The sequence below is a fragment of the Xyrauchen texanus genome, chromosome 9 (genome assembly GCF_025860055.1).
Source record: "Xyrauchen texanus isolate HMW12.3.18 chromosome 9, RBS_HiC_50CHRs, whole genome shotgun sequence".
Lineage (NCBI taxonomy): Eukaryota > Metazoa > Chordata > Actinopteri > Cypriniformes > Catostomidae > Xyrauchen > Xyrauchen texanus.
This window is the reverse complement of record NC_068284.1, coordinates 14,861,730-14,875,303: the sequence shown is the minus strand read 5'-3', so window position 1 is coordinate 14,875,303 and position 13,574 is coordinate 14,861,730. Positions and strand designations below refer to the sequence as shown.

Here is a 13,574-nt window from a genome sequence, read left to right as displayed (position 1 = left end):
TTACCTTTTACTCTCAGCACAAACCTCATGATATTCTTCCACAATTCTGTTTGTCATCCCCTAGTTCAAGGTCATTATTACCCCAGAATCACTTATTCCAACAATCCCTCATCTTCTCTCTTATCTCACACTATTTCCTTAGTTTGCCTCAATTTCAGCCAGTCTGTGATAGTAATAGATTTTCTAAACCAATTCTCTCATTTCTGGTTTGCTTGTTTTCCGATTTTCAATGCTCTTTTATCCAGGGCAGGCAACTGGGGTTACGTTCCATGTTTTACACTGTGGATCTGAGCTGTCGGTTTGTAGTTTGCTCTCGGTTCTTGTTCAATTTTCTCTCTGAAGTCCAAAGTTTAGTACCCTTTATATGACATTCACAGCCTCACAATATCAACAGAAGTCACTTGCTACATTTATTTGCATTTATTAGCTAATGTATTTATGGCTAAATTTAGTATTCTTTGTTCTGCAGTGCAATGCGTGTGCTGTTGTCTAAACTGCCACGGCCATGGATAGTGGATGAGAAGAAGGACGATGGTTACACTGCCCTTCATCTGGCTGCCCTCAACAACCATGTGGAGGTGGCAGAGCTCCTAGTCCATCAGGTTAAGAGTTCTATCACACAAACACGTTATTCACACTGCATTACCTTAAGTAGACTCTGCTGAAGAACCAGTACTTCAGCATGTTTAGTCAGTCTCTTTGAAGTGTGAAAGCAAGCTGAAAGTACCTGTGCAGGTAATGACAAGTTTTGTTCAGATTGATAATTATTCAGTTAAGGTGATTAGGGATCAGAAAAGCTGTAAAGATGCACTTGTTTTAACTCTGCTCTCTTTTTCTAGATTAATCACATGCATAACAAATCATAAGATAGAAAGTGTTCAGATAAAGGAACATTTTTATTTCTTAATAGCATTTCACTGATTTGTAACAAAGGTAACTTTGCTCTACTATATAAGCTCTTGTTCAAAAACTAGTGAGCTGCCTTGCTGTCTACAGTCTCCTAAGACAGCATCCTAACTTAAATAATACCTTTATAAGTGACTGATTTAGACTGCTCTACATGGCCAATTTAAAATCGTGTTCCTCAAATTAAGCACATGGCAGATTTGACTTGATCACAATCAATCTATGGATGCTGTCTTAGGAGACTTGCTGTCTACAGTCTCCTAAGACAGCATCCTAACTTAAATAATACCTTTATAAGTGACTGATTTAGACTGCTCTACATGGCCAATTTAAAATCGTGTTCCTCAAATTAAGCACATGGCAGATTTCACTTGATCACAATCAATCTATGGATATTTTTTTCCTCATGAATCGTTGCAATGCTTATTTGCCTTTTTTGTGGAGGATGCATGCAATTCTTCCTTAAATTCTGGCCAAAGTAAGGTATTCTAACTTTTGGAACAGCCTTCCTGTTGATGGCATAACATTGGTGCCTTAAAAAGCTGTCTAGGTTGTCAGCTCACTCTATAGCTTTAGATTATCACCTTGAGGAATTGTCTAGTATAGTTATGAGCTTGTTAATGACAAAAAGTGATGTACAACATTTGAAACTCAGTTTAAAGTCTCCTTCTCCTCACCACCTGTGCTCCATGTGTGAATTTGGCAAAACTGGTTCAATGCCTTCACATGCACAGTACAGCAGGACACTGTGGCTCAGTGTTATGTCGTGGCACAGTAAGAACGTGATTGCAACATTACAGCAGTATTGTGAGAATGCTGCTCTGGCTCAGTTCAGCCTTTTGCCGACTACCTTGCACTGTGAGAGAGAGAGAGAGAGAGAGACAGACAAAGAAAAGGGTTCACAGTGACTTCTCAGCCTACGAAACCCCAGTAGAGCTGCACTGCAGTAGTGCAGAGAAGCTATGTTGCTATGGGGTTTCAGTCAGGGAATATCTGAATACAAATCACTGTTACGCCCCACCAGCTCACATTTCTTTGTGGGACTATGGGACACAAGCAATTATTTCTCTTCATTAGTTGAAGAACGATATGGATAGTTACTTAAATTACTCACTCATAGAAAGTCAGTGAAAGAATTTTCAATTTTATTGTGGTATGTAAATAAATAAATATCCACCATCACAACTGTCTTGAAGAAAGAGATGCACAGGGACCAAAATAATTGATTGATTATTGGGTATATATAAAAAGGCATCTCATGTATATGTATTTCTATAATTGTATTTATACATCACACTATATTTAGTTTAATGCATTTATTTTACTGGAGTTGGTCAGAGGATAGACAATTTATTTGTTCTTTCTCTGTGTTGCGCTCTCTATAGGGAAATGCCAATTTGGACATACAGAACGTTAACCAGCAGACGGCATTGCACCTTGCCGTTGAGCGTCAGCACACCCAGATTGTACGAGTAAGTGGCTCTGTCTTCTATTTGAATGCCCTCATCCTCTGATCTGGCTTCCTACTCAACACTAGCGCATTGATGAGGCAATGTTGTTAAGTGCCTTTACATTTGAATGCTGGGAGTTCTGCTGCAGATTTATCCCCTCCAATTAAATTAATTCACTTCTGAGCAGTCTGGTCCATGCCAGTAGAGGGATGAAAGTGGGTGTTGAGTGGGCTAGTCAATGGAGGTTAGGCGCCATCTTGTGGGCATATGAGAGCAGTCCAACTCTCCTCATTTCAGCAACATTGGATTCATTCATTGCTGCTACCCTTTTTTAAATAAACCATCTGTAATGACTTGATCTATTAAAAGAGATTTTCAAGTAATGACAAAACAAACATGGCACAGACCAAAGGTCCTGTCCTTGTTTTAGGTTGTGTCATCGGGAATACATTTCGATACATCTTTGCCATCTGGCACATAACCTAACACCTTGTATATTCATAGTCTGTAGTTCAGTTGTAAAAGTTTATGGGAAGACATTCATAAAACATATATGATGACATTTTTCACCTCTGCTACAGATGTCATTGTAAGCTTGTGCATCAGTTAATGTTGGCAAGATTAAATTGTGAGACTGCCACCACTGAACAGATTGGTTAAAATCAGTGCTCTGTATTCATGTCCAGCTGTTGGTACGAGCCGAAGCCAAATTGGACGTGCAAGACAAGGACGGAGACACGCCACTGCATGAGGCTCTGCGTCACCACACACTTTCTCAACTGCGCCAACTTCAGGACATGCAGGACGTCAGTAAAGTGGAACCCTGGGAGCCCTCTAAAAACACAGTATGTACAGAGTTCTACATAAGCAGTAAAGGTATTGTCATGCTTTCGATAAACAGGATGTGGCATAGTACACACAATATGAGAAGAGGATAACTGATTATTGGGGGGTCAGTTCGCTGATGCATCATGATTTTTCCTCAAACAATTCTCAAATCAATCCAGAAAAATTCATAATCTTAATTTTAAATCAATTTTGTATCATTTAGGTTTTAATTTATCCACAGGACACAGAAAGCTCATTTGCTTCGTCATATATATACCCAAAAAGGTGTATTAACACCATAAAAACAAACATTACAGATATGTTTAATTGCCAAGGACAAAAAGGACAAGATTTGTTTTACAACACTGGAAACAATCAACCATCTTTCCACGTGAATTAATCTACATTTATAGGGAACACTTTTGTGCACTGTGCTGCTTTTGTATCATGTGCATGACACCAAAACACAGGCTTATAAATGCAACGAAGAAACATCATATATGTATTATCAAAATCACATAAGTAACATAACAGAAATTAATTTTTTTTTAAACTGTTAAAATCTTGCAGTATAAATATTTTCCTCATATTTTCGTCAATAGTATGGTTCAATAAAATTGTTTCATTATTGTCATGCGTCTTTTTTATCTTATATTCATTACATTTGACAATCAAAATTCCCTTTCTCTATTAACTTCAGTGATTTTGCACTGATCTTAAGGTGGCAATACTATGAGAAGTACTGCAATACAAATTTTGTAATTGCTTAGAGAAGTACAGGTAGTGAGGAAGGTGAGAGACATTGGAAACAGAATTGATTTTTTATATATATATATATATATATATATATATATATACACACACACACACACACACACACATATATATATACACACATATACACACATATATATATATATATATATATATATACACACACACATATACACACATATATATATATATATATATATATATATATATATATATATATATATATATATATATATACACACATATATATATATATACACACATATACACACAGTGAGGGGAAAAACGTATTTGATCCCCTGCTGATATTGTACGTTGGCCCACTGACAAACAAATTAGTCTATAATTTTAATGGTAGGTTCATTTGAACAGTGAGAGACCGAATAACAACAAAAAAAATCCAGAAAAACCCATATAAAAAAATGTTATAAATTGCATTTTAATGAGGGAAATAAGTATTCGACCCCTCTGCAAAACATGACTTAGTTCTTGGTGGCAAAACCCTTGTTGGCAATCACAGAGGTCAGATGTTTCTTGTAGTGGGCCACCAGGTTTGCACACATCTCAGGAGGGATTTTGTCCCACTCCTCTTTGTAGATCTTAAAGTCATTAAGGTTTCGAGGCTGACATTTGGCAACTCGAACCTTCAGCTCCCTCCACAGATTTTCTATGGGATTAAGGTCTGCAGACTGGCTAGGCCACTCCAGGACCTTAATGTGCTTCTTCTTGAGCCACTCCTTTGTTGCCTTGGCCGTGTGTTTTGGGTCATTGTCTTGCTGGAATACCCATCCATGACCCATTTTCAATGCCCTGGCTGAGGGAAGGAGGTTCTCATCCAAGATTTGATGGCCCCGTCCAGCATCCCTTTGATGCGGTGAAGTTTTTCTGCAAAGGGGACAGGACAACACCCCCAAAGCATAATGTTTCCACCTCCATGTTTGATGGTAGGGATGGTGTTCTTGGGGTCATAGGCAGCATTCCTCCTCCAAACACGGCGAGTTGAGTGGATGCCAAAGTGCTCGATTTTGGTCTTATCTGACCACAACACTTTCACCCAGTTCTCCTCTGAATCATTCAGATGTTCATAGGCAAACTTCAGAAGGGCCTGTACATGTGCTTTCTTGAGCAGGGTGACTTTGCGGGTGCTGCAGGATTTCAGTCCTTCACGGCGTAGTGTGTTACCAATTGTTTCCTTGGTGACTATGGTCCCAGCTGCCTTGAGATCATTGACAAGATCCTCCCGTGTAGTTCTGGGCTTCACCTTTCTCATGATCATTGCAACTCTTGCATGGAGCAGGATTTTTATTAAATTTTTTTGCTCTAACCTAGTTGGTTAGAAAAGCTTAATCTCTAAACCCTTACTACTCATTTACATTTATGCATTTGGCAGACGCTTTTATCCAAAGCGACTTACAGTGCACCTATTAGCCTACACTGCACATTCTAGCATAGAAACTGATTGTGTAGAGCAGTGTATGCTTAAGTATGCGCTACGCTTGTCCCAGGCACAATAAACACACGAGTGGATTTACTGTTTGGAGAATGGAGACCACACCCAGATGTGGGAGAAATTCACCAAGCTGCTCACTCAATGTCATCTGAACCAGTGTCTAAATTGAAATCCCGTGAGAGACTCGGCGTGTGTGTGCGATAGAGACTGAACGGCAGCCAGAGAAAATAATAGTTTTGAGATTTTAAACTTCAGAAAAATAAACTTCATTCGATTTGTTTTAAATATGTATAGATAGTGTCTTATAATGCATTGACAATCTAATCTTAGGTTTATCTTGCCAATAAAACTTGATATGAATTGAATCTGCCCATTTGATCCTGTAGTTAATAGTCCACTTTAAAATGCTACAAGATTTTGCCCAATTGTTAATTACAGCATGTCCACTGTTTTTATGGCATGTAAACATACTTTTATCTAAGTTTTATACCTGTAGAAGTGTCTCTAACATTATTTGCAAAAAGAAAATAAATAAATTAATCATTTTCTTGCAAGTTCTTTGAGACAAAGTATATGATTATAATTTATAATTAGTCTTAATGTACCATGATTAATTGCAGTTAATCACAGAAAACTGTGTGATTTTACTTCATTAACAGCCCTACTCATGACCTCCAAAATTATTCTCGTCAAGCCTCCCTTCAAAAACTTTTGAGAGGCAAAGTCATTATGGGCAAATCACCCTTATTTGGATTGTAATAACTTATTCTTGTCCAGGCTGCTTCTGCTAAACGTCCCCAAAATACTGCCATTTGACTTGCACTATTTGCACTTTTATGTAAGTCACTTTGAGGAGAAAGAATCTGCCAAGAGTTAGACATTGAATGGAAATTACCTTTATGGTCTGAATGCCTCATTAACCATTAACAGCAACATTGGCAGTTTGAATGAAACTTTTTTTTTTTTTTTTTTTTTTAACTGAAGTATTTGTTTTTATGGCTCTGGCCTGGAGTCTTTAGGCAGTGTTTCTTGTTTGGATATGTCTGACTAATGTAGTCATTTGGCATGTAACGTTACACAAATTTAACAATACGTTGCAAAGCCTCACGATACGTTACAAAAAAAAAACAGCGCTCACAAATGTTTCACTCAAACTCATTCAAGGATTCAACATAAATGTCTTTTAAATGTTTGACATGGGCAACAAAAAGCAGAGCTCTATAATAAAGTAACTTAAACAATAGCACAGCTTTTTTGTTATTATTATAATATGAGAAGCTCATATGAACTCACAATTCACACACCTTTTTGTCATTGTAATTATATAGCACTTTTCACAACACACATTGTTTCAAAGCAGCTTTATAGAAGAATCATGCCTTAATGTATTAAAGCCCCCAGTGATCAAGCTAAAGTGACCGTAGCAAGGAAAACGACTCTGTTACTAACGTAACCTCGGTTCCCTGAGAGGAGGGAACGAGTATTGCGTAAGTAGCTTACGCTATGGGAAAACTCCGTTTCTTGAGAAATATTGAAGTGTTTATGTAAAACGCATTGCAGCTGCACAGCAGACAGCAATGAGCGAGGCAGCTCTGTCATTGGCTGTGCTGCGGCAACTTGCTTGAACCAATGGCGGGGCGACTCTGAACGCGCGACCAATGGGTGCTCACTTCGCGCTCGCGCGCTCCGAGCCCGCCAAGATGGGCGTGGCTAGGGCTATATATTAGGCGCCCCGTCATGAGAGTTCTTTAGGTTCAATCGACTGAAGCGATCTGACCAAGCACAAGCACGGCAGCTTACGCAATACTCGTTCCCTCCTCTCAGGGAACCGAGGTTACGTTAGTAACCGAGTCGTTCCCTCTCGAGAGGTCTCTCCTATTGCGTAAGTAGCTTACGCTATGGGAACACCATGCAAAACGCCGTGCTTGCTGACTTCACTCTATAAAGCCAGAGGCAGATGCCTGAGCCTTAAAGCAAAGTGATTATTCAACGAGCCGGCCAACGGCGAGCTATATAATGGGATAATACAGAGCGCCTTTGCCCCAAGGTGGCCCATGGTGGGGCGCTCAATGTAAAAACATAAGCACATATCTTATGTACTGATTTTTTTACTTACTGATATGCATAAAAAAACCCTCTAAGTCAGTCAGAGACGGACCTTATAAGGGAGGAGATAATGCTCAGCAAATACATACTCCAGTTCATACTACAGTCAGGCTGATAGAATGTTGGAATGCCATGAGGGGACCTGTAGGTTATAAAACCTGATAAATGTCGGCGAGGCCCAGCCTGCCGCCGCACAAATATCTTCAATGGGTATCCCACTCGACCACGCCCACGAGGAGGCCATGCTCCTCGTAGAGTGAGCTCTGACGCCTAAGGGGCATTGAAGGCCCTTGGCTTCATAAGCCAGCGCTATAGCATCCACTATCCAGCGCGATATTCTTTGCTTTGAAACTGCGAGACCTTTAGTGCGGCCGCCAAAGCATACGAATAATTGTTCCATCTGTCTGAACGGGGCAGAACGTTCCAAGTATACTCGAGCGCCCTGACCAGGCAGAGTAAATTAGCGTCGCTTTCGTCTGCTGGAGACGATAGCGCTGCCAGAGATATAACCTGTACTCTGAAGGGTGTGGAGAGCACTTTAGGAATATACCCGTGCTTTGGCCTAAGGACAACTCTGCAGTCGTTAGGTCCAAATTCCAGGCAAGCAGCGCTTGATGACAGCACGTGCAGGTCGCCCACTCTCTTGACTGAGGCGAGTGCCAGCAAGAGTGCAGTTTTGAGCGAGAGCTGTTTAAGGTGCACGGTTCGGAGAGGTTCGAACGGGGCACTCTTGAGTGCGTCCAGGACCGTGGCTAGGTCCCAGATCGGCACCCAGGGGGGGCGAGGAGGGTTCATCCTCCTAGCGCCTCTTAGGAAACGAATGATTGGGTCGTTTTTCCCTAATGAGCGTCACTTGTCAGGATTGTGTGACGCCGCTATGGCAGCCACATAGACTTTGAGTGTGGAGGGTGTGCGGCCCGCCTCCAGCAGCTCTTGGTATCTCGCACGATTTGGGGTTCAAGCTCTTGGTATCACACCAGTCACTGAACACTTTCCACTTTTGGGCATATAAGCGCCTCGTAGAGGGCGCTCGCGCCTCAGTGATGGTTCTCAACACTCCACTTGGGAGGTTCTCGGGAACCCGTTGAGGGGCAATGCATGGAGGGCCCACAGATCGGGGCGGGGATGAAGAATCATCCCGTTGGCCTGCCTGAGGAGGTCCAGCCTCAACGGAATCGGCCATGGGGCAGATTGCATCATCTGCATCAGTTCTGGAAACCACATCTGGTTCTTCCAGAGTGGGGCTACCAGGAGCACTGCACATTTCACTTCCCTGATCCGACTGATGACCTGAGGTAGCATCGCGATCGGGGGAAAAGCATACAAGGGGCGGTTCGGCCAGACTTGGGCAAGCGCGTCCGTGCTTTTTGAGAAGAAAAGAGGGCAGTGCGCATTTTCCCTGGAGGCGAAGAGGTCGACCTTTGCCTCGCCAAAGGTTTGCCATAACCACTGAGCCGTCAGGGGGTGGAGAGATATTCCCCTGGGAGAACTTTGTCTCTGGACGGCATGTCCGCTCCCTGGTTCAGGATGCCTGGCACATGCGCTGCTCTCAGCGAGCGCAGGTTGTGCTGTGACCATAAGATGAGCTCCCTGGCCATAGAGTGCAGGGAGCTTGACCTGAGTCCACCCTGGCAATTTATATACGATACTACCGTCATGTTGTCCGTTCGGACCAGGACGTGTTCGTTTTTCAGGTACGGAAGCAGGGCTCTGAGAGCCAAGGCGACCGCTTTCATTTTCAGACAGCTTATATGTAGGCACTTTACCGGGTTTGACCAAAAGCCGGAGACAGGCCTGCCCTCGTAAAGGGCCCCCCATCCTATTTTGGAGGCATCTGTCATGATAATTTTTCTCCGTGTGTTCACGCCCAGACTCACGCCGGTTTGATACCAGTCGACGGCTTTCCAGGGCGTCAGGGCTTTTATACAGCCGTGATTCGTTCTGATTAAAAAGTGGCCCGAGCGCCACGCGTGAGTGGGGACACTGCTCTTGAGCCAGCGTTGGAGAGGACGCATGTGCAACAATCCTAGCTGGAGTACAGCTGATGCCGAGGCCATGAGACCGAGCATCCTTTGAAATTGTTTGACGAGGCGTCGCGCCGCTCTGAATGATGTTGCAAAGCGCCGAATAGCGGCGAGCACTCTGATGAGAGCGCCGTCATCTGCACTGAGTCTAGCACTATTCCCAGAAAAGAGATATTTTGGCTGGGGATAGCACGCTCTTTGCAAAATTGATTCTCAGACCCAGGCATTCTAGATGGCTGATAACCCAAGATCTGTGCGTTGTCAACTGACTCTCTGATTGTGCTATGATTAGCCAATTGTCGAGGTAATTCAGTATTCGCACTCCCGCTGTCTCAGGGGAAAGTGCTGCGTCCATACATTTCAGTGAATGTACGGGGGCCAATGATAGGCGAATGGTAGTACTGTGTACTGGTATGACTGTCCCTCGAAGCGAATCTCAGAAAAGGCCTGTGATGAGGCGCTATCGGGATGTGAAAGTAAGCGTCTTTCAAATCCACTGATAGGAACCAATCCCGGGCTGAACTTGCGCGAGGATATGTTTGGTCGTTAACATTCTGAGCGAGCGAATCATTAAAGCTTTGTTCAGATGTCTAAGATCTAGGATGGGGCGGAGGCCACAGTCCTTTTCGGGACGAGAAAATAGCGGCTGTAAAAACCCGCCTAGCTCATAGAGGGAGGGACAGTTTCTATAGCGCCCTTCTCTATCAGTTTGAGCACCTTGGTGCGTAGAACATGTGAAACATCTTTCCTCACTTTCGTCTCGACCACCGCTGAAAAGCGGGGTGGTCTCGTGGCGAATTGAAGCGAGTAACCGTGTTTTATTATGTTCAAAACCCATTTCGGTATGTCGGGGATTTTTTCCCAGGCTTTTGCTCGCACAGATATGGGCTGCATGCTGGCTGGGGGCGTGTCGCAGTGACGTATGGGCCCCACCGGCGAATCGCCTTGTGCTAACACTGAGCTTACAGCTCTCAGAAGCGCGGGCGCGCGCTGAGCAGCTTTGTTGAGTGCCGAGTGCAGGGGTGCATGTGAGATTACAGGCACGTGTGCTATCTCCATAATGCTCGCAGCATGAGCTGGAGAAATGTTTGAAACTGTATCGACAGTGTTTACGGGTGGGGGTGCATACATTGTAATAGGCACAAAAAAACTTGAGAGAAACCTTGCCTCTGGTTTTACGAAATAAGTACATAATCCAATATTATTTTGCAGATTGGCTTTGCATGTAAACCATTACCGGCTTTATTACTGGCATATAACATGTGCGCAAATTTTGTGCTCATACTTGTTTGCATCACAGCTTTAAAGCAGAGAATAAGTGTCGTGTAATTGCGGGTTTCTGATGTTGTCGCTTTTTTTATGTTACTTATGAGTGTTTTGCTCAGTGTCATGCTCCATGTCATCTGGGAGAGGCTGGGTGTTAAAAGCTGCTGCTGTTTCTGTGATGTAAATAAAATTACATGTTTGATGTACTGTAGCTCTGAAAAGTGTAATCCCTGTGCAGAGAAAAAAGGTATAGCTGATAAAGAACGATCAGAGAGATCTTTGTCAGGTTTTGCTCTCCAGCATCTCTGCTGTCACACATTTTTTCTCTTCCATCAGTGCCAGTGTTTCTTCATCATCCTGCATGCTGGTTGTGACCTCCCATCCTGCAGCCTTTCTTTATCTTCATTTACACAATATGCTATCAATACACACTGGACCAACTATCAGAAAGTCTCACCATAGCGTCTGACACCAGATAAGACTGATGATGAGGGTCTCGTGCACATCTATCTGTTTCAACCTTTTGTAGTTCCTCTTGTGGCTGACCCCAGACTTCACGACTATTGTAAATCAAGCGTTGTTTGACGGGGCTGCTTCCAGGCCAGCAGTCTGCCATTTATTAAGACAACAGTGTGACAAATCTCTCCCCTATCAAACCATCACACTGTTAACGCATGCAACGGGTGTAGAGTCAGACCATCCATTTAAAACATTCCCACCAGGCAATCAGTATGCAGAGATATCTCCCCACCTTCTTTAGCCAAATATGGTCCATAGCATTTCATCCTGATGAATTTATTATACCAACATCATTGGCTCATGCTGTTTACTTTCTGGATCACTTCTGATTAGAGAACATGTAATGCTCTCAAAGCTATAAGGAGACCATATTTTGGATGGTGCTCTTGCTCTCATTTTACACAAAAATGCTAATTTCTGGTATTTTTAAATATTCATGGAATTGCATGCACTGGGTAAGGCAAGCATTTACTATAACTGTTGATCATTCGGGAGGTTAGGGTTTTTTCTAAAGACTCTAAAACCCCAAGTATTAAACTTCAGCGCATAACTGATCTTGCACACTTTATGCTGTGGACATGATAATCAGAGTTTTTATTTTTGCGGACAATAAAATGGGTGAAAAAATCCCATAGACGCGAAAGCGGGACCCAAGCCAAATCCAGCCATGTCTAGTCATAAAGTTAGTGGGCTCTTTTGAATTTGACCTTTTAAGCAACCACCCAGAACACCCTAGGGACAGTATAACAACATGCTAAAAACCACTCAAAATATTTTAGTAACCACATAGTGATGCCCTGGCAACCAGCCATGACACCTTGGCTTTGTTGAGGTAACTTTTGCATGGGCAAGCACAACTCACATTTTCTTCTGCAAATGTACAAGAGCTAGTTTCTTAATGAAAAAATGCCATATACTATAGGCTTTGCACTGTGCTGATTTTAATTACATGGTTAATTAAACTTCAACATGAGAAATTTATTTTCTCAACTTATTATAATAACCTATATTAATCTACAGCGTTTGACTATATAATGTGTGTTGTCTGTCTTCGCAGTTAATAATGGGACTGGGCACTCAGGGGGCTGAGAAGAAGAGCGCAGCTTCTATTGCTTGCTTCCTGGCTGCTAATGGTGCTGACCTCACCATCCGTAACAAGAAGGGTCAGTCTCCTCTGGACCTGTGCCCTGACCCCAGTCTCTGCAAGGCCCTGGCTAAATGCCACAAAGACAAGTCCAGGTATATACGTCTACTCCCAAACAGGATTGCATCCACTCAAGGTTGCGGTCTGTATATTTGAAATGACTCCATTGTGCTTTTCCTTACTTATTTTTATTAATGGTTCGATACAAATTACATGGACATCAATATTTAATTAACAATTTATTTAAATATATAATCGAAAATGTTCTAGAAAGATTTAGTTGCCACAACTAGCCCAACTGTTTAGTATTTAACAATTATTTGTAGTTAATTTATATAGCCCTGCAGTGTGACTTATAAATTTTTCAAAAGTACAAATATTCATGCAGTCTCTCAATTAAAATAAGGTCATAAAAACTGCATGGATAATAATTATGCATGAATCATATATATATATATATATATATATATTTATTTTTTTTTTTTTTTTTTTTTTGTGGAATAATTCCATGTCATATTGCAGAACACTGTTTTCACTGCTTGACATTTCATGTAAACTACTATTAATGACCTTTCTGCGCCTACATTTTATTTCTCTAAGTGTCTATATTTATGTTTTTATACTCTCTCCTTTTTCCTCTCTTGTCCTCAGTGGACAGGTTGGCTCTCATAGCCCATCTCTGAATGGTAATAATGAGACTCTGGAGGAATGCATGGTGTGCTCGGATATGAAGAGGGACACATTGTTCGGCCCCTGCAGTCATATCGCCACCTGTTCTCTATGCTCCCCCCGCGTCAAGAAGTGTCTCATATGCAAGGAACAGGTCCAGTCCAGAACCAAAGTACGGAAATGCTCCTAACTTACTAAAGGACAGACTCTGGCTATATATTACGGTATCTTTTGTGCATGCATTCTCATGTGCATTCTCTGTTTTCACCAACAGATTGAGGAGTGTGTGGTGTGCTCTGATAAGAAGGCAGCCATGCTCTTTCAGCCCTGCGGTCACATGTGCGCCTGTGAGAGTAAGTCAGCTTTCCCTCGTACACTCCTCCCCATCCCACTCACAACACCACACCTCTTCCCTCACCACCCCATGTGACTGTCTC

The 13,574-nt window shown here is 42.3% G+C and overlaps 1 protein-coding gene across 3 annotated transcripts in view; it reads left to right on the top strand.

The window, feature by feature from the left end:
* LOC127648958 (E3 ubiquitin-protein ligase mib1-like) overlaps window positions 1-13,574 on the top strand; it is a 73,656-nt gene that overhangs the window by 52,977 nt on the left and 7,105 nt on the right. For all 3 annotated transcript variants that reach the window (XM_052133818.1, XM_052133819.1, XM_052133817.1), the window contains exons 13-18: window positions 470-602; window positions 2,292-2,378; window positions 3,044-3,202; window positions 12,382-12,563; window positions 13,120-13,309; window positions 13,412-13,490. In XM_052133818.1, coding sequence (XP_051989778.1) covers window positions 470-602; window positions 2,292-2,378; window positions 3,044-3,202; window positions 12,382-12,563; window positions 13,120-13,309; window positions 13,412-13,490 — 830 coding nt within the window. The remainder of the gene's footprint in view (window positions 1-469; window positions 603-2,291; window positions 2,379-3,043; window positions 3,203-12,381; window positions 12,564-13,119; window positions 13,310-13,411; window positions 13,491-13,574) is intronic.